This window comes from Phycodurus eques, chromosome 5 (genome assembly GCF_024500275.1).
Source record: "Phycodurus eques isolate BA_2022a chromosome 5, UOR_Pequ_1.1, whole genome shotgun sequence".
Classification (NCBI taxonomy): domain Eukaryota; kingdom Metazoa; phylum Chordata; class Actinopteri; order Syngnathiformes; family Syngnathidae; genus Phycodurus; species Phycodurus eques.
Window position 1 is genome coordinate 20816361 of NC_084529.1, and position 22545 is coordinate 20838905.

At 41.8% G+C, this 22545-nt stretch overlaps 1 protein-coding gene across 1 annotated transcript in view; it reads right to left on the reverse strand.

The window, feature by feature from the left end:
• Nucleotides 1–22545, reverse strand: part of tmem117 (transmembrane protein 117) — a 37823-nt gene that overhangs the window by 13138 nt on the left and 2140 nt on the right. The window contains 3 exon segments of the mRNA XM_061676641.1: nt 1096–1193; nt 4327–4426; nt 16269–16401. Of these exon segments, the coding sequence (XP_061532625.1) occupies nt 1096–1193; nt 4327–4426; nt 16269–16401 (331 nt within the window).

Genomic DNA, 22545 nt, shown 5'->3' on the forward strand with positions numbered 1-22545 from the left:
TCACTTTAAACCGCATACACTCCTTGAAGTCTCAGCGCCCTTTGCACAATGGTCATTGCACCAGACTATTGCAATATTAGTCATTCGAACTGCTTTAAGTGCTAGAGGACTCTGCATCTTTTTGCACAATTGTTTTTTCTCAATGTCTTTATGTCTCCGAAGTGTTCTGTAAATTGACTGTCTGTTGTACTAGAGCGGCTCCAACTACCGGAGACAAATTCCTTGTGTGTTTTGGACATACTTGGCAAATAAAGATGATTCTGATTCTGATTCTGATGGAACAAGGGAATTGTAAATGAATTTTCCTGTTAATTTTGTCACTGTACAATGAAAAACAAGTAACTGTTATACATGTCTACCTACCTTCTGTAACTGCATTTTGTGTATTGACATGCTCCATATAACTATATTTACATGTCCGGAAGCACACTAAAATAAATAGTGTAATGTGGAAAAAAAACACATTTTTATTTCATTTGAATGTAACTTTAATTTCTGATACTGATTATAATCCCTCAATTTATTCAGATATGTGTGAAAAACATTTGTCGTGGTCAATGCGCCAAAAGGCTTTTGAAAACATGACTGTCATCACAGAGGAGCAATGTAAACAAATCGAAATTAAAAAACGCTCACGCAAAAAGCTTTGTCAGAGATAAAGACACAACCCTGGTGCAGCTCCTTAAAAAAGGGCAAAACCCACAAACGTGTCAGAAACAGTGATCCTCTAATCTGTTTGTCCTCCCCTTCTCCCTTGGATCCAAACATGAACCTCCGGAGAGTCATTTACTTGTTGGAGTGAACACCGAGGGCATAAAGGCTTTGGGGGTTTGCAGCATTTGTTTAGCAGTTATTGAAAGGTCATGATGAAAGCAAAAAAAAAAAAAAGACAGGCGTGGATTTGCCCTGTGACCTTGCCATGTTCATCGACCCCTCCCCCCGTTTGTCTAATATAAAGGTGCTGACACAAATGATGGATGATTAACACGGCTATTGACTGCTTGTAGCCCTTTGATAGGCTGCAGATGTACACACACTTCACACAGTAAATTAAGATCATCTGTATATCGAAAATAACACGTCAAGACATCTTACCAGAAGAGGACAATCCTATTGTTGCCTTGTTTCCAGAACCTTCTAGCAGCTTTCCCCCAGTCTGGATAATTATCATCCTGAAGCATCATATCTGTCACCTGCAGAAATAATTATGAGATTATAGTGTGGACTGGACTGGAGTAACAACTTCGCTTTTCGGAAAATTCAGGCTTGGCATCTTTTTGCTGTACTCAGTGATTGTGAAATTTAAAACAGAAAAATCAGTCAGCCCCTTTCAGTTTAGTTAGTAACTAAATACCGAGTAATTGACATAGCGTAGAAGTTAACACAACTGTCAATTACCCAGCAACTAGGTCCAACAAACCTAAACGGGGCAGTTCCACTCCAGTCCCGTAGGTGGCAATAATGCACCTAGACACCCTTTAATTCAGATCTGCAGTGAAACGGAACAGCTTTTTCTTTCTTTCCTGTTCAAGTGCATTAACCAACTAACAATTAATGCATTTTCTATAGCTCTTGTCCTCATTGCAGTTAAGAGGGAGACGAAGCCGATGTCAGCTGACTTTGGGCGAGAGAGGTGAGGTACACCCTGGACTGGTGGGCAGTCAATTGCACAACCTTTAACACTCACATTCACATTTTCAATAAACATAACATTCATGTTTGTGGTATGTGGGAGGAGGCTGGAGTTGCCAGAGAAAATGGTGGGAACATGCAATCTCCACACAGGAAGGCCGGGGATTTTGTCTATTAAAAAAAATTGTTTTTTGTTTTCCTGACAACCATATACCAATCTGGCATATGTGCAACTTACTTCCGCGTTCTTCAAAACGGGTAAAAGCACTTCCTCCCCGTTCAGGTGAATGGCAAACGGGACTGTGACTTAGCGCCCGTGGGAACTTTAAAATGTGTACAATGTCTTTTCTTAAACCCAAGATGTCACCACACAGCCACCAAATATGACAATAGCTGATGTTTCGGCTTCGTTCATGTTTACATTATATTTAACTTTTGACCAAAGACAATAGGCAGAAAGAAAACAACATTTCATGAATTTAGGCTTCAAACAATCATGTCATCACACCAAGTTAATGCTCGTTAGCGTAGCATACACAGGAAGTCAGCTGTCCCGCTTTCCGTGTTGGTAACGTGACATTCCGCATACAGCGGATTGCAGGGAATGTTTATGAACTTTCGAACTCAACATTCATTGGTTGTCAACCACATTTTCTGCTACTGAAGGATTTGAAAAAAATTAAATAAAAAATACATATACATCAATTTTTTTCTAAGAAAGTACTCGAGCATCCACATTCTACACTGCTGTGGAGACAAGGCTGATGCACTCCTCCCTCTCCGACCAGAGATCTACTTCTCACCATCCAAATCCTCACGTCTAGTCTCACGTCCATGGCCTGTCTTTCCATGCAGTATGCACAGCAGAATACTAATATGACCAGCCGGGGAGCTTGTCAACTTGTCCCAGCTGCGTGCATTCGGATGTTGAAGACCTCTTCTCTTTTTCGTTGACAAATGAACAGAGGGGTGTTCCCCTGTTTCCTCTGGATGAAACGGCGCGTTGGCCTGAGGGTTTGCTAGCACACCAAAGTGGACAAGGAATGATACACCTGAACTGTGAATGAGGTGCGTGTTAAGCCCGCAATCAAAATTTTTGATGCTTGTGAATGTGTTTTTAAAAAAAAAATTTTTTTTTTACTGCTTTCAATAATTTACTTGGAGTACTCCCCTCTCAAATACTTTAGCGCTTAATAAGGGACAATTGTTTTAAATCATTAGAACCAGTGAGGCAAAAAAAAATGTGAGGTTCGGCCCAAGCGTGAGAATGTCATTTGTGCTAACCGGTTAATTCAAAAAGGGATTCAATGAGCCTCACATAACACGTCCAATTCATCTTCCCAATTTGCCGTGCACGGTCAGACTCGGCTTAACTTTAATCAAGCTAATATTGCGTTCACGTCCTCTCTCGAGAAACTATGATGATTACGTATGTGGGAGCAGAGTTGGCTGTGTGAGGGTTGAAATTCACTAGTAATTGAAAACCACAAATATAAGCGAATAAATTAATACCTATTATTCACACCGAATATGCATGGTCTCGTCCAGGGTGTACTCTGCTCTTGGTATCGAAAATAGATGGGTGGACAATTATATATATACATATATATATATATATATATATATATATACATATATATATATATATATATATGTAGATAGATAGATAGATAGATAGATAGATAGATAGATAGATAGATAGATAGATAGATAGATAGATAGATAGATAGATAGATAGATAGATAGATAGATAGATAGATAGATAGAGATAGATGTAGATATATAGTATAAAAAATGTAATGACATTTTCATTAATATAATTGTCTTCACAAAGTTTTACTGCCTTACAGTGAGGTTTCCATTTTGACTAGCTTGCCTTTGCCCTTCTTAGGTACTTCAGTTCATTTATTGGATCACATTAGCTTATGCATGCGTTCCTATAAAGGATTAAATTACTTATACATTCACTTACACATGAAAATGTATGTAAAGTATGATTTACAGCAGAAGTAAATCATTTCTATTTTGATGAGAAGAAATGTTGCCGTGAACGTTCAAAAACCGACATCAATGTGTAAAGGATATCACCACATGGGCTCAGGAACACTTTAAAAAAACAATGTCAGTAAATACAGTTCGGCGCTACAGCCGTAAGTGCAACTTGAAACTCTACTATGCAAAGCAAAAGCCATTTATCAACAACACCCAGTAAAGGCGCTGGCTTCGAGCTCATCTAAGATGGACCGATGCAAAGTGGAAAAGTGTTCAGTGGTCTGACGAGTCCGCATTTCAAATTGTTTTTGGAAATTGTGGCCGTCGAGTCCTCCGGGCCAAAGAGGAAAAGAACCATCCAGACTGTTATGGATACAAAATTCAAAAGCCAGCATCTGTGATGGTATGGGGCTGTGTTAGTGCCAATGGCATGGGTTACTTACTTACTTGCTAAAAACAATAAGGTTGATCAGTTTGAACATTAAATATCTTGTATTTGTAGTGTATTCAATTAAATATAGGTCGAACATGATTTGCAAATCATTGTATTCTGATTTTATTTATGTTTAACACAACATCCCAACTTCATTGGAATTGGGGTTGTACAGTGACTCTTACACCCCAGTTGTAATGTATGCATCAAATATTTTGTGACCTAAGACCGTAACGCAAATATATCGTCAAAAAAATCTTTAATCTCACCATCCATGCAGTGACAAAGTCCCCCATCCAGGTACCCACTGCAGCAATCTTCATAAAAGTCGCGTTCTTGATGCCCATGTGATCCGTCACCATGTGAAACCTATAACACACGACAGAATAACAAATATGACCATATGTGTGAGAAGGCGATGAAAGACAGTAGATGGAGAGGGCAGAGAAAACAGTCGTGCTCAGTATGATGATGCTAGCTGTTTGAGCCAATCATTATCAACGTCAACCTGTGTAAACGACGAGCGGCATCTTGACCTTCCGCGAAGCCTCGAGGATCATAAACAATCTACGCCAGCGACAACACAATTTATCCTGTAACGCCGCGTTCCATTTTGGCTAGGCAGACTTTGGCAAATGATCCATTTGCTGCACCAGTTTGCCCCGTGTCTAAATGATTTCTAATCCGCACAGCCATCCCCATGAGTTTTACATAGTCACGGGGGGATCATAAGAGGGACAATGTGGTCTTGCAACAATATGAAATGACACAATTTCTTGGAAAAAAAGCTCTTACTCTTCAGCTTCGCAAACTCAACCACACAGCTCCATTTTCTGCCGGTAATAGCGCGTGGGGGCTAAAGTGGGTCAGTTTGATGTCAGTGAGTAGGAGGAGGAGGGGTCCTTGATCCCCTCTGTCGTCTTCGGACTGGAGTGGAGCAGGTGGGCGCCTCCCGTCCCCTCACCCCCTACAGGTCATGAATATAATGGATGGTGCATCTGCGAGGGTTTCAAGGGGCTGTATTTGAAGTCAATAGCTCCATTCATCTTTGTTTGCCCTCAACCAATGCCAATAACAATAGTTTCTTCTGCACACAGGTCTTGCCTGCAACCTTACTGGTGCATACAGTGGATCATTTACACTCACTCCGGCAAACACACCAAGAACACTAGCTAGTTAGTTACAACATGCTTCTTTTGAGCTGCGTGCCTTTGGCGATGCTAAGCTAGGAAGGTCATCATCTAAGGATGCCGGTACATTGTGCTGCTTAAGGTTGCGTATAATGCCGTACAATTACGACTAGGGAACTGGGTTTAACCTTTCACAGGTAAAAATATTTTGGGGGGCTTTTTTTTAATGTATTGATAGCACACACTATGGCATTGACAAAAAAAGTAAACCTGATGAAAATCGATTGAGAATTGTGCAAGTTCTGACTTAATTTCAACGTCCATACATTGCCCTTTGATGGGAACGTCGACCTCCCGAACATGGCCACCACGCGGGCACGTCGGTTAGTCAGGCTGCTACACCGCACTGGCATATCTAGTCTTCATATCTATGCCGACTACAGTGAAGACCAGACAGAGGCAGACAGAAAGAAACGAAGCAAGGGAGCGCGATAGATACTACTGCACTGGAGAAAGTTGAGAAAATGACAGTTAAAAGGGAAAGAAAATACAGAACAACTCTCAAAAAATTAAAATGTAATGGCCAGAGTCATTTCCATTCATACATCCCACTCGAAGCACCTATTAAAAGTGAAGATGTTTAAACACCATTAAGAAACAAAACATAGCCACTCAAAATTTGAAGTGAGATGACAGAAAATCCTGGCAGGACCAGCTAGAGGTTAATTCTATCATTGAGTAAAAAAGTGGGAGAGTTCAATATAAAGAGGGGATGAAAGTGAACCTGTAAAACTGTTCGGTTATTAAGATGTGTTAAATTAAAATACCTAACTGAAAATGGAAAACTCAAACTCAAACTTTTCTTTTATTGCATTTTTCTGAAATAAGCATTGTATTTGAACACACACAATTTTCACTTTTTTCACTACTTTGATTTAGTAAACGACAGAACATTACACAGTTGTGTGCATAAGGTTGATTACCCTGATTTGTAAGATCTCTATGATTTTTTTTTAAAGAAAACATGAGTGACCATTCAAAACATTTATTTTTAATGGGATTCAAATTAGACTATACGGCGTTTCAGAAAAGCGCAATCTTTAAACAAAGCACAGAAATGACAAAAAATAATGAGCTGGTCCGTGTTCAGTCATCAGTCATATTTTCAAAAAACCTGCCAATGTCACCAATTCTGCCAGGGAATGTAAACCTATGGGCACAACTACACATATTGGCAGTCATACATACTGTAAATGTGTGTTATTTGGTAATAAAAAATGGTAATAAAAATGCCAAAAGGTTTTTGAATTGTACTGACTGAATTTGATTTGACTGAGGTATTGATTACATACAGATGTAATGTAGAAACAATGACTAGACTACTTAAATATGTATCACAATTAAAAGTTAGACATTATGATCTTCCAGAGCTTCGCTTCAAGAAATTGTCTCGAACTGGACCTCTTTAAATTTCAGTTGAATACCCCTGGTACATATGCAAAACAAATGATTGATTTTCCTGTTTAGACCAGTTCTGAGGAAACGTCATAAATCACGTTATCAGTGATTGCAGACTTGGGACACATATGACAGGCTTGCATTAACTTAAACGTCACGTCTCGCCTCTCTCGGCCCCGCCAATAAACCAGCCTTGATTGGGGTGCACATTAAGCCTGTAAGACATTCCGAGGCTCGGCACTGATCCCGTAACTGCCGGGATCCCGTTGGGAGTCATTTACCTGCAGCGAAATTCTAATCGATACTGCTGGAAATGCTGTCTAGAACCACATGCTGGGCTTTAAATCTAAAAAGGCAACCCTGACGCCAACCACCTGCCCTACACACACATATTTAATTCAGCAATCCCAGCGCCAAAAGAAGCTGTTTTCTATTATTTTTGCCAGGCTCCGAAGATGAGTTTGGGGACTCTTTGCACTGCATGATCAGAGGCAGAACTCTTTGACTTAGTCATGCTGACTGAAACTTTAATGGCCTTTAGAGTCAGTTTTGGCCTAATGAGAGAATCTAGTGTAGTGGAACATTACAGTACAGTAGCGTCATGAATAATCAGCCACAAAATGGCTCCCGTGGCTTAATCGCAGCGCCAGTGTCAACGCCGGTGCCAACGCTGTCGGCTCAGCCAGCTCAGATCCTCTGTGGGATGTTATCAGGTTTACCACGCTTGTTCCATCGTTATATTCAAGGACGTTACAGCAGCCTTTAAGTCTCGCATTGAAGTAATTAGCATGCTCTACGGAGGCTACTGACATCTGCAGTTATGAGCTCGGACTCAACCACTGTCTGATAACCACATTTTTTTTCAGTATTAAAGTACTCATCTTTCTCCTTCTGTTCTGCTACTGTCAATCACTCATTTTTATATCTGGTAAATGGATGGGCAATTGTTCTGAAGCAAGCATTAACTAGTGCAGGCTCAGAATAACCAAGTATGGGCAGCTTTATTGTATGGGCAAAGAGATTGGTTGTTTTTTAATACGAGCTGTCTGTTCTAGCGAACATGAAACACCATCATTCACAGACCAAATAGCCTATTGTTCTAGTTGTTTGAACTCTAGTTTGCTCATTATCATTAAATGGATTGTATTATGTTTACAACTCTATATTAGAGTACCGCCTTTTTTTAATTCTGTCACCATATGGAAGTCCAAAAAGTCAGACGTTCTCTGCTCTGTGTGCCAATACGGTTAAACTACTGAAACAATCCAAATGTGTACTTGTGCCACCGATTTGGCGAAAATGCATGGCTTTGTTATTTTTTTCAGTTCAGACTCGACCATGCTGCCTAAAGGACTCTTTATACTCCTGCGGTCGCACGGCCGACAACGCCAGCATTACATCACGTGACCGACGAATTGCCCCGCACGGGCCCTCTGAGTAGCTTGCTGCGCGCACGGCAAAAATAGCTGCTGCGCGTCAAACGCTGCGGAGATCGTCTCTCGTGATTGGTCTGTTTTAGTCACATGGTGTGATGACGTAGTCAGCGTGCACCTTGGTTCCACATACCATCTACGCCGCCGCCTTCTCGATCGATTTTGCAGCATAATTAAACGTATCATTTGGTCATCTAGGTCCATTTGTTCTAGCATACACTGTTCCATGGTCGCCATTGTTGTTGCTTTGTTCCTTGTTACTGAAAGGAAAGTAAAAATGGCCACCGGAAATGGACCAAAAAAATGCAGCGGAAACTCCAACGTGTGGTGTCCAAGCCAATACCAGCCGTAGCGACACCCCCGATGTGGAGGTGAACTGCAAGTACATTTTCAAAACTGTGCGCGTGGGTTGCGCTCGAGTATAAAGGCAAACTGCGAAAGGGACAGCCGCAGTGACGTCAGCGTGGTCGCCATCCGCGCGAGTATCCATCCATCCATTTTCTGAGCCGCTTCTCCTCATTAGGGTCGCGGGCGTGCTGGAGCCTATCCCAGCTGTCATCGGGGAGGAGGCGGGGTACACCCTGAATTGGTTGCCAGCCAATCGCAGGGCACATATAAACAAACAACCATTCGCACTCACATTCACACCTACGGGCAATTTAGAGTCTTCAATTAACCTACAAATGCATGTTTTTGGGATGTGGGAGGAAACCGGAGTGCCCGGAGAAAACCCACGCGTTCTGAGGACCGGGGTTCAATCCCCGGCCCCGCCTGTGTGGAGTTTGCATGTTCTCCAAGTGCCTGCGTGGGTTTTCCCCAGGCACTCTGGTTTCCTCCCACATCCCAAAAACATGCATGGTAGGTTTGCATGGTAGGTTAATTGAAGTCTCCAAATTGCCCCTAGTTGTGAATGTGAGTGTGAATGGTTGTTTTTTTATGTGTGCCCTGTGATTGGCTGGCAACCAGTTCAGGGCTCTGTCCGATGATAGCTTGGATAGGCTCCAGCACTCCCGCGACCCTTGTGAGGATAAGCGGCTCAGGAAATGGATGGATGGATGGATGGATGGATTTAGATTTTACACAGCATCCCAACTTCATTGGAATTGGGGTTTGTAATTTCTTATTACCACAACGCTGAAATAAAACAATCAGCATATTGACCTTTGTTTCGAATCAAAGTGCTGACAAAAAATGTAAAACTGCATACTATGAGCTTTCCCTCCTTTGTGTCATAAATCACTCTTGATTTCTATTCCTATTTTATCTGCTTGTGCATAAATGCCTTCATAGAGTTTTATTGAAGTGTTGATTCAAATATCCTGTGACCGTGACCACGCAAGTGACCTCGTGCTGCTGCTGCTTCTGTGAATGGCTGAACTCATTTCAACATTAGCGACCTTGGATGCCTACGCATTGAAATGCATTAGCTGTCTGGGACTCCTACTCAGCTATGCTGCCTAATCTCATATTTAGAGTATACAACGCTGAGGAGCACTAGTTACCGAGAAACATAAAGCTGTCAATAAAGACTATCCTCTCTTGCAAACCCCATCTTTCAAGGAAACCTAAAGCTCCCATCTCAATTAATGTCTTGACACAGAAACTAGATCATTGCTTCTTGCCAATGCGTTCTTTATCACTGAAAGTGAATATCATTAGGTAATATCCTGACAAGTCTTCCATTTGTAGCTCTCCATTAGACACCACCATCTGAATACACAGACCAAAACCACATGTTGTGTCTTGGTAACATACCGGTACATCTGTCCCTTGACAGAAAATGGCCTCCTTCTGCGTGACCCCCTCGGGATGATCAAGATATTATTGTAACAAGTTGCAAAGACAATTGATTATATTCCATGCTAAAGCAATGTTTTTTTTTTTTTTATGCATCTCCTATGTTCAAAGGTGACTACTACTACTAGGAAATGGTCATGAATTCAAAAAGTAGTAAGCAAGGTAACCACTGTTCTACTTCTGACTCCTAAGTGGCTATAATGTACAGAGTGATAAGTTCCTACAAGCATAGCTATGAAAAAAACCGAGCTTCACTTTTTCTTCGGCCCAACTCCTCTCTTCCACAGTTTTGTGCCCAAAAAAAGTATTTTTTAAGTTTTGGTACAGAGATGGATAGACACAACCACAAATCAGGTTAGGAAACATTCAGTGAATGTCACAAACTGTGAAATGCAACCGAAATAGCATCTGCAATGTTATTCACAAGTAAGGAATGTAAGGGGATGACAGGATGCACAAACACACAGAAAAATGTAAAACTATTCCCAGTAGACACAAGAATGTGTCAATGTTATGATGGTTATTGTTTGCTCCTGCTGTTGTTTGCCATGAGTGTGGCAGTGACATATGGACTGGACCGTTGACACACCCCTCTCTGTCCCAGAAAGCAGCAGAAGATATAACGAGGTAGGAAACGTGTCACCTCGCTGCTTCTAATAATACAGAGGTTTCTAAGACACTAGTAAATCACAGCGGAACCAACGCCGTGCGCCATGGGAGCGTGTGTTAATATATAATGAGTCATTTTGTGAGATAGCGGCATGATTTGTGTGTAAGAGTGTGAGAGACAGAGGCGTTTCCTCAAATGTTCCAATGACCCGGTGATGATGAACCTGATCAACCAGTGACCAGCAGTGGTTTATGTCACCCACATACTTTGGTGCAACACACACACACAAAAATATGTTTTACAGTACCTCTTAGTACCTGTTCTTGCCAATGCAAACGCACAAACGGCAAGTAGTCAAGTTGATACTCTGCATTGGAAAACAAGTACGGTATTTGAGTCAAATTGAGGAAGGTTGATCAAGGATAAAAGATGATTACGATAAAAGTTATGATTAAAAGAATCAAACGTCAGTGTCCTCTGGCAAAGTCCCCACGTCTTCCCGCTGACATTCTGTCTTTATGATTACAACTTAACGCTCCTCTTTTTGCCTTGTTAAAGCCATAATTCCTGTGTCTGCAAGATTTGGTCTAGAGCTTTACAGGAAGGCCGGACCAGTGAGCTTTCATGTGACTGCGTGCAACAGGCAACATCCAACATTCGACAACGTGCTATTTATTCAGCCATTTGAATCCATTTGTCTGCGCATTAGCCCGGCTTAGAGCCGGAACGGCATGCACGCAGACAGAGGATCATGGTTAACAAATACCATGATGGCTTCTAATCCCGTTCAGGGTATCGCTCTTGTCAAAAATAACCCCTCCTACTCCCCATTCTGCACATACATGTCCCTCTCCCCCACCTTAAACATCCATCCAATCATTTCTTATGCCGCTTGTCCTGTTCAGGCTCATGACAGGGGCTGCAACCTACCCAAAATAATTAATAGTGGAAACCAAACTACACCTAACACTGGCCGTCAGTCAATCACAGGGCAATTGGAAGACGGCATTGAGTGGAAAATGATCTCACGCCAGCTGCACAAAAGTCAACTAGGTGAATTAATACCATTAATACCAATGGCTACTGAAAACATCGATTGTTAAGTGATTCCCCACAACAGCTGCTACCTTCTTTCTCAACCACAATCTCAAAGCTCAGCACCGCCTCCCTCTAAATTAGTCATGACTAACGCATGCACCTCATATTTGCCTGGCTTAATTAAATTACACAGACTAATTAGACACTGATTTTGTCTGGTAATGGTACTCTAAAATAGGGGAAAAAATAAAATAGAGGAATGGGATTGCGCGAGTAAACCGAACGTTTGCAAGGCCCATCAAACTACCGGGGCGGTCACACTGGCCTGGTTTCACACAAATAGCCCACACTCCCTCCTTCCCACTTCTGACAGTTACATTAAAATGCAAAGAGTCTTCACATGGATTACTGTTCCCAGGGAGCCACCACGGGCTGGTTTTGCCTCCTGAAATGACACCTGGCTGTTAACAGGTTGGATAGCTGTTGACCCAGAGGTGGCTGTTAATAATGTTGGTTAAAACGCCGCTGACGTGGCGCACACAGCCCGGAGTACTCCTGCTCGGTTTGATCCTTCTGACTTGACATATTGTATGAGTAAATACACAGAACGTTCTATTGTTGATGAATTACTGCCCTGGGGGTGTGGTTTATTATATTTACAAGCAGCCGTATCGCAAACTATGAGCTCTTTGGAAAAAGTGATGCCCATATTATATCAGTTGTGAGAAAAGTGGAAATGTTTCCATCTTTGCCATGAACAACTTGGGATGTCAGGGTAAGCAAATGGAGCACAACTTCGCCAGAAACTGCAGAATTTGTTACTGGGCCACACAGAGACTGAACAAAAAAAATTATTTAATTGATTATCAGTTTGAAAGTTTGATTTTGAAACTCAGGAGCATCAGCCTGTGCCTCTGTCAAAACAATAATCTTGGTCAGGTAATATGGTAAAAAAAAAAAAAAAAAAAAAAAAAGTAAACCCACGATTTGGCAAAAATCTGTGAAACAAAACAAAAGGGTTTGGACAGCTTCTTTAAAAAGGGTAACAGGCCAATAATGACAGAAAAGGAGCCTATAACCTCCAGGTTTTCCAAGAAAACTGTATTTAAGAGACAATATCAGCAGATTACAACAAGGTGGGACCGGCTCATTGAAGAGAAACAAGAGGGCTTCCACTAATTACAACAAGTACATTCAGCATAATGATGAGTTGTAAATTTAACCATTTGTTTTTATTTGTTTCCACGCCAGTTCGTCAAAATATGTCCTTACGTGTAACCTGTCTGTGCCGCAATAAAAGTTGAGGACCGCTGCTCTACCTGACTGTTTTTAGAGAAGGTAGGCTTGGTTTTTTTGTTTGTTTGTTTTTTACCCAACTATTCGGCAGTACAGATATTAATATATATTTATATTTTGTGCGCACATTATACCAACTCCGTGGTCACAAATTTGTATTTTGTGTGCTACTAATTATGTATTTACAGTATATTTTGTATATATATTTCTCCCATGCCATGTCTAGGGGCATATTTGCCAGCTAATTCCGATAAAACTGCTGTGATGGTAAAACCCACCGTCATCTTTTCGTGGGCCGCTATTAGCTGTCCAATTTATGTCCTACGCGCTATATACAAAAGATGGACATACCATAATAACTCTCCAGACACTTAATTGACAGTTGAATGATTGGAAATATAGTCAAATGTGCCCATCCATATTTGCAATAGAGGGATGAATTTACAAGAATAAACACCTGAATAAACCAAACTGAACTCTGCACCGACTCCCTGGGCCAAAATTCAATGACAAAAGGCACAGGTGGCTTGCAGCTTGAGGTCACACATCCATGTTCACATGTACGGTCACCTTGAGCGAGGTGAGATGTGGCCATCATGAGGCGTGTATGTGTGCGTGGGACACCCCCTCATCTCCTGCAATGCACATCATGGCTCTGCCAGTGATCTCCTGCCAAAAAAATGCAACATCCTTTCAAAGCCTTCACTGCAGTTTGTTCACGGTGTACAAATGCGAAGGAACACTCGCTCTCACAGCGGGGGTCGCCAACAGGCACAAAGGCATGTTGAACTTTTTCTTTGTGTTATGGCTGCCATGCTGCAGGCTCAGGGGGTGGTTAAGGGGGACGATGCAAATAAGGTTTGGATGGATATCAAAAGACTTGACTACTACTGCACGCAGGAGGCACTCCTACTCATCTCACACTTTTTCGCTCTGGCTCCATCACCTTTTTTTTAAATAGTCACTCCGCACGCATTCGTGCGATCGTAGGCCAGTGCTCGTCTTCTGAGGGCATCCCGGCAAGGCGTGAACTCCGCTCTTGCATGTCGCAGTAGAAAAGAAATGAGAACGCTAATGGTTTTTGGCAGGGCCCCGACGCTAAACGAACTGCTGGTGGGGAGAGAAAACAGGCAGGAGTGTATTGTCATGGCCGTTACCAGAGCGCCCCCTGTTGGTTTGTGGAGAGTTTCACAGCATTCCATCAGGAGCAACGATGGGGGTGTTGGAATTGTTGGAATTGTATTGGCCAGACTGATGGGCTATTTTGGTTGCTTCTTTTTATATCTTATCGAAAGCTAGATTTTTACACTGAATGTATGATTTCTGATAAATTGCCTATATCCATCTATTTGAGCACCTGAATTGAACTACAGTATCTGCCTGTGCCCCAAACTAAACGTTGCTACAGAAAGAGAAGAGAAATTGACGCAGAGAATGCCGAGCTTATGATATGAGCCTGTTCACAAGCGTAAAGGCAGGTACCCTTGGTATTACATGAAAGGCTGTTGTTTTTCTTTCACCACTGTGACATGAGAGCGATACCTTCTCAGGCGTGGCATGGAAAATTAGCCAGTTTTGCTTAATTGGTCTGAAAATTATTTATTTACCACAAATAATGTATCTTTGGTCATCTATCTATGCGAGCAACGGATAGTGACAGGCAGACTAATTAGATCCTCTTCCACTAGATAATAGGTATTGTACATATTAACCTGTGTATCCATTTTTATGTTGACATTTCTGTCTGATGGTGTGCCATGACATTTTTCTTATGTAAAATATGCTCCTTGGCTCAATAAAGATTGGGAAACACTGATACACACAGTGTACCTCAGTGTTGTTTCTGTAGATCTGATTTAGCATAGGTGTGTTGTTTGGGTAGAAATGGTGTGTGTATATGTCATCGATCGGCATATTCCAATGACATCTGACTCGCAATAGCAGGGTAATTGCAAATCTGACCGCTCAAACTGCGGATACTTGAGCAAATATCCCATTGATATCTGATTTGGACCCAAATAAAAGCCTCTTGCGACCATTTCTTCATGTAGCTCATCTTTCGCCTGAAGTCAGCAGAGAAACGTTCCAACTCCTTCGACTGTAAATAGGATAATCGGTAAAAAAAAAAAAAGGTAAGATCGAAACCTGATTTAAGGATAACCTATTCTATTTGTTTTTACACTACAAAGTCACTTGGACCAAGTAGTATAAAAGTACTCTATCTAAGACAGGTGAAACATTCAAGTCGGGGACCTAGAAAGATACCCTTGTCACATGACAATAAAAGAATGCTTTTTAGCAAATGTTCCTTGAGCGTGTAACGTCTCAGCAGACCTGCCCCTCGGCTGCTGTCTTCTCCAAGAACATCAATGACAAGGTGGATGCCGATGTCACCCGCAGGAAGCAGGCCCAGGTGACAGATGGAGTGATTGTACAAAGTGATCCCACCATGCTTAAAAAAACACAACTTTGCCATTCTGGGTATAAATGACACGGAATGAGGGGTCAATGTTCCGTCTTGGAAGGTAGTAACAGATCCGGAGTGAAAGAGAGAGTGGCAAGACAGGGGTGTGAAGTTTCACACTCAGCACTCCTACAGCTCTGTCCAACATATATTTTACATATCAAACCAGACACTGGTGCTGAGGTCGCCACGCATTTAACTGTCTGATTCTGGGACGTAAAAGCAAAGATGGTCGTGGCTTTATCGCGCCTTCGCTGGGTTGTTGCATGGAAAAATCAAAGAGGGTTTACTGCGGGATCTCAGCGTAAACGAGGCTGATAAGTGAATGCTCTTTAGGAGAGATTTCTGTGATTTTTTTCTCAAGCTCCAAGCATTTAACATCTCAGCGGACCTGCCCCTTGGCTGCTGTAATCTCGACAAACAAGGCGGACACTGATGTCACCAGCAAGAAGCAGGCCCGTGTGATAGATGGGCTGATTATACAAACTCATCCCTCCAGTTGTAAAAAAAGAACTTGCCTGATAGCCGTTACCAGCCCTCATATGCTTTAACCTGATAACCCTCACTTTTAAATAGGTATAGCCTCCCTCTATGAAGTGCCAGAACCAGGACTGTGACAGTTTTTCACGATGAAACAAACACACACACAAAGGCAGATCACTTTGCTGTGATCCGGTGTGCTCGGCTGGCTTGAAGGGCATGTTTTTTTTTCTGGTTGACGGACAACTCACAAATGCAGAAATTGATTTTTCTCAGGAGTTTGACATGAGGGAGTCAGGGTCTACTGTGGGCAGGATCATGGATGAATGTGTGTAGCAGAAGGTAATCTGTCAGCATCCACCTGCCTTTTGTTTAAAAGCTTTGTCTGATTAATCAGACCACTATCAAGTCTATGGTCGGGCGAGACGTTTGGATCAATCAGCACAGGATGCCACTAACAAATGGAGGTAAGGATGAAGGTGAAGAGAGATACTGAGTGACTTACTCCATGCTACCAGCCATCAGCAGGACGAGGTTATAGATGTGCGAGAAGATGAAGAGGAAGAGGATGGTGCTGAAGAACATGGTCATCCAGGAGCCATGATCCTCGCGGAACACTTTCAAGCGCAGGTATCGACCTATAGGTGACAAGGACACACGGGACCGTCAGTGGCGGTTCAAACAGCTTGTCAACCATCAAACCTGCGCTGTATGGACATGAAACTAAATGAATTATCTGTTGGATCGATAACGTCCCACTCCGTTGGACATGTGCCCTTTGGGATCTAAATTAAGATGAAGGACCACTTTGAGGTGTCACTTCCGCAACCCAGGAGTGATTGTCTTTCAAAATGTGAGGGATCATCATCAATCGCGACTGGGAAAACACACTACTCACACTTCATTTCAGGCATACGTCTGACAGCAACGCTCGCTTGCCATTTCATGATACCAGTTGCGCTCGATTAGAGGAATCATTCAAACGGTCATGACCCTTTGGCGTTTTTGCCTTATGCAGCCCTTGCTCTGAATCAAATTACTTGAGGAATAAAGCATCTCTCTGACAGAGCATGAGATTGTTTCTGATGCTAGGACTGCAGAGCTCAATGCGTAATAGCACGACTGTGGTCTCTGGCGGCGACAAGACGCAACTCCTAATTTGTTGTAAGATTCCACTCAGTGCAAACATAACGCAGCCATTTTTACTACGCTGCTCGTGATGATATATGTAATTATGTGAGTATATGTGGATATACAAGACACACGGTATTAGATGAATACTCTAATTAGTCCGTGGCTGCCAGCTATTGGGCTACACCGACTCATTTAACACTGCGATGCATTTAATCATCTAAAAAATGGTTCACATAAGTTTATAAGTTCACTTTGATAATTAAAAGAAAATCTCCCAAGTTTGTAAGCTTGAACATATTTCTTCGATTAAAAATTTTCCAAATAAATGTGATAAAAGTACAAAAATTATAATAATAGAAAAAAAAAATTATATTAGCATTAGCTGAACGAGTACATCTGCAGGATTCGCATTAGCTCAACTGGCGCATTAGCAGTATTAGCATTCGCTCTACTAGTGAAACTAGTATTAGTTATACTAGTCGTAAATTAGTGGAACTAACATTAGCTACACTCTCAGTACATACATATGTCACTAGCCTAAGCTACACTAGTTCATCAGCTGCACCATTGATACAGTAGTCAACAAGCCTTAGCTATACTATTTGGTAGATGGCCTTTCACTTGTATAGCGCTTTTCTACCAATAGTACTGAAAGCGCTTTAACACTGTCTCCTCATTCACCTACTGATGACACAACAGATCAGGAGAAACTGGGGGTGCCGTATCTTGCTCAAGGATACTTGGACAGGGTCACAAGGACTGAGGATCGAACACACAACCTTTGGGTTGAAAGACGACCACTATACCACCTGATCCATGCCGCGCCCATTATTAGTACATTAGTGGAACTAACATAAGCTATGCTAGTCCATTAGTGATACTACTGATACTACATTAGCTCCACTAGTGGTAAAATAGTAAAACTAGCCGGGCTATATTAGTAGAACAAGCCTTAGCTACTCAATTCGTAATAGTGGTAATAACATTAGCTCTACCAGTAGTCCAACAGTGAAACTAGCATTAGTTATACTAGTAGTATAACTAAAATTAGCTACAGTACTAGTATATTTAGTGTTACTAGCTTCAGCTGCACTAATCAATTAGTGAAGCTGGTATTAGCATCACCTTACCAGTAGTATACAATACTAGTGGAACAAGAATTAGCCACATGAGTGAAGCCTTATTGTAACTGGCACTACCTGAACTTGTAACACATTAGTCCAACTCACATTAGCTAGGATGGTAGTACATTCGTGTTACTAACCTTGGCCACATGAGTTTATTTGCAACACCAGCGTTAGCTTACCAGTCCAGTATTACATTCGCAGAAATACCTTTAGCCACACGAATAAATTAGTGAAACTAACATAGCAACACCACTTCATTGTTACTAACATTACCTAAACTTGTAGTACATCAATAGCGCTGCCATTAGAAATACTTGTAAATAAGTATCAACACTGACTTTTGCTACATCAACACTGGCATTGACTCCACCAGCACATTTGTGGAAGTAGCTGTATCTATTATAGTAGTACATTAATAGCTCTAGCATTAGGCACACATTACGATATTATTAGCAATACAGGCATTAATTATGACACCACGAGCACAATGTTACACACACTGGCACCAGCTACGCGATAAACAAGGACAATCTCTGAATGTTTTATAAATCCTTATGTTACCCTCGCTGACAGCACTGTACCGTCAATAATGTTTTCATAAAGTAATAATCAGCAATGCAAGTGCTTCAAGGTTATTCGCTTGTTTAGCAAGAGAGCCTCAGCTGTGCTACGCTCCGCTGTTCACCTCTTAGTTGCACTACTTGACATATTGCGCATGCATTCACTTTGAGGCTTTCCCTTTGTACGACGCCACAGGCGGCCATCTTTGTTGTGGATATGAGACACTTGATTGAGTTAAACTCCAGTGTTTCTGTTCATAGCAAGGCCATATACATGCAGACTGTGCCCGGTAAGCCTAAAAACACCTATGTTTCACATCAATTTCCCATAACCAGGATTGACAAGCATTTATTCCAGACCATACGTCTTGCTCTGTGGTATTTCAGGCCTCATCACTGTTGCATAATTGAATTCACTTGCATGGCTGAACTTAATTGCCTCCAGTGCCAATGAGCCCTGCTTTTAGAGGTGCGTGCATGGTATGTATCTGCAGATGTGACTTGGGGGGGAAGACAGGGTTACGGCAGTAAGCCCATCCATGCACTTTGAGTCACTGCGCCCCCGATAAAGAATGATTCGTGTGTGCTGTCCAAGCTGCAGGCTCAGTCCAGCAGGGAAACCAACAGCTACAACATATGGATGAGGAGGCCACACAAAATCACATGCAAGAAAAAGTTATTGCATCCGACATCCAAGCCTTAAGATTCGTTCATTTCAGTCACTGTAGGAAGGCATTCATGTGAAAATCGTCATTCCTTCACATTTGGGCACACCTCTTTTTAAATTGTAGCCACACGACACAAAGAAAGAGCAGCGTCTCCATCTAGTGGCGAAGAAGGACGTTTCATCTCACCCATCAATGAAGTCCAAAAACTCATATGATAATAATGTTTCATGTTGGGATGCAACTTTTATTTTGATTAATTTCTAATCAAACCTCAAATAGGCTGAGGCCGCAATGTTAATGAGCGGGAGGCTCAAAAAACCCTCCCCGCTGAGTCCAAATGGTCTCCTGCTCACATTTACTTCTGCCTCTCCGTATGATGTCACGATGCCATGCAGTGATCGAGATGACATTCATAGCGACGACCCACTGGCGGAGGAAAGAAAAAAAAAAAAAAAAACATCACACAGTAGCTGTAGACACACACTGACTGACACAAGGCCCACACAAGAGTCCGAATTAGCGGCACAAAATAAATAAATAAAATAACAGGAGCACTGCAGCCCGTGGGGAGCAATTATGTGTGTCAGAATTTACAGAGCAGTTTTGATTAATCTTCTGTTGACAGACACAAACATGCACACACACACACACACACACACACACACACACACTGACAGACGAGCAGCCCACAGCTGGTAGCAAAAGACTGAAGGTGATGCGAGTCATTCTTGCTTACTTTTATTTTTTAAATCTTAATATCAAGCTAGAATTCATATTTTTCACTATACAATTGTGATACTGTTATGTCATATTTTTTTCTCCATCTTTCATTCCATCCCTTTATTATTCTATGGAATTTTATTTACTATTTATTATGTATGTTTTTTTTTTTTTTTGCACACTTGGTGCTGTATTCATTAGATACCATTTGTATTTTGTACTGCAGTGGTGCCTTGAGACCACACTCATAAATAATCTTTCCCCATTTAAATTAATTGCAATGACATTAATCTGTTCCAGCCTCCCCCAAAAAAACAACACAAATCTGCAATGTGTTTTAAAATGAAAAATAGCATTTTATAATATTGTATTTTATAAAAACAAAATGTTTTAGCCACATTTTTTGCTTCAATTTTCTCTTCTTCTTTTTTTGGGTCCTGTTCGGCTGTTAGGTCAAGCAAAATGGAGGATCTGTATTCCTTTTATGCCGGAACAGTTTGACTGTGTCACAGTGCCGTTTTTAAGCTATCGCTGTGGTTTCATAGTATTATAATTTATGTTTATTGAGAATCAGAATTGATCAGTCGAACAGAACAAAGTTTCTTGAGGGGAGAGAGAAACGAAGACAAAGCACTAATTTTAAACGGGATGAGAAAAGTAAATCATTACATATCTACAACAATGAAACATTAGATATGAGTGTTATATGGGGCCGTAGTGTTACACCCTGTGAAGGAAGGACAGGACAAGATAGAACTGGACAAGGACAGGAGAAGAAGCATGCAGGACAAGGGTCGTGAACCCGGCTGTACAACTGAAGTGTGGTGGGATTGACTATGTAAATTATAAAAGTCTAAAGGACGAGAGTGTGAGGATACCCAAGCAATTAGCATATTCATGAGTTATTTGTCACAATAAGAGAGCGGTCCCACACCCAGCGAAAGAGTCCCATGGGTGTGTGCCTGCGGGTGGGGGAACCCAGGGAGCAGCCGCAGGTCATGAGAGGGGAGCCCCAACGCCAAGCAGTCATCCAGCCCGGGTGACCCGGCCTCGGCCGCACCGCCATGGAGCTAAGTGAGAACTCACCTCCCCCCCTGTTGCTATGACTGCCAGGTCCCCGACTGGCAGTCACTGGCCCTACCCCCCGTGTATCACGCGAAGCTGGTGATAAATAAGCTTCACATTCCAGCCTTCTGTCCTCTCTACAGAGATGCATTATTGATGGTGTGGAGTCACTGATTTCACGTAAATAAGCAATTATTGCGAATCACACTCTGTAAACAGCTTTGTGGTTAAGATGAGGGGTCGCTATGTTTGCACAGTGGTCTATATACACACACACATCAGACACAAACATGGCACTTTGACCAGAAGCAGCCCGCTACTGTGCAGACATTGCCTTTCCACGGCATACAAAAACATGTGGCACGGGAGCCAGATGGCATCCTGCAGGCTACAACCAATCAGAGGTCCTCAATAGGCAGACAGCCTTTCTATACGGACCCAGGCCTAATATTCACAAAGGTAACACAGAGATGGTTATCCAAAGCAAACACTTGTGATTCCATAGTTCTTTTTTAGGTACGTACTCCATGTTCTCCACGAAAGATGCAAGTTGACAAAAAAAAGGTGTGGAGGATATTAACAAGCTCAGGGATGTTCTGCTCGGTGGTCCTGTGTGGCCGCACGGGAATGCGGAGCTTCAAAAGATTCGACAACGCAGTTCTGATGACATAACGGCTTTGCTAAAGTGTTGTACAACAAGCGAGCCCCTTTGCCAACAGCTGACTAAAGTTCATGCGATGATGCACCGATGTGAGATTACAACACTATGAAAACAGTCCTTCTAAAAAGGTTTCCACAAGGTCGATGGCTTTATACAAGCTCAGACCAAAAAATGTCTGACAACAGAACACTCACGGCACAAGGGAGGTTACCAACATTTTTGAACCAAAAGTATTGCGTGCATGATTTAAAAAGCCATGTTTTGGTTGCCTTTTTTTCCCCATAAAAATATTACTGAGTCAGCTAGGATAGGCTCCAGCACCCCCGCGGCCCAAGTGAGAATAAGCGGAACAGAAAATGGATGGATGAATGCACAGTAGGTTCATTTAAGACTAACTTGTCAATAAGTATGAATGTGAGTGTGAACGGTTGTTTGTCTATATGTACCCTATGATGGACCAGTTACCAGTACACAGTGTACCTCGCCCAGAGTCATCTAATGAAAAAAAAGCACTATAGAAAATGGATGGATGGCGCTTCATTGTATGTATAATAGGTGCTATATGCATAAATACACATCTAAGTAAAGGGACGTTTTCAGGCAAAGTCTAATAACCGGAGATCTTTTTTTTACAATAATATTTCATTTATGTACAGCACTTTGTTACAGCTGCAGTTGTTTGTTTAAAGTGCTCTAGACCTTAAAGTGAGTTAACTGAACACTCAACAAAGCATTCCAAATAAAGAATTGTGAGAAAACTTACGGATTCAATTTTCCTCATGGATAAAGAAATGTGTTTGCAAGGTACAGATGCCAGGAAAGTTCACATTAAATAGATTGCTGTAAC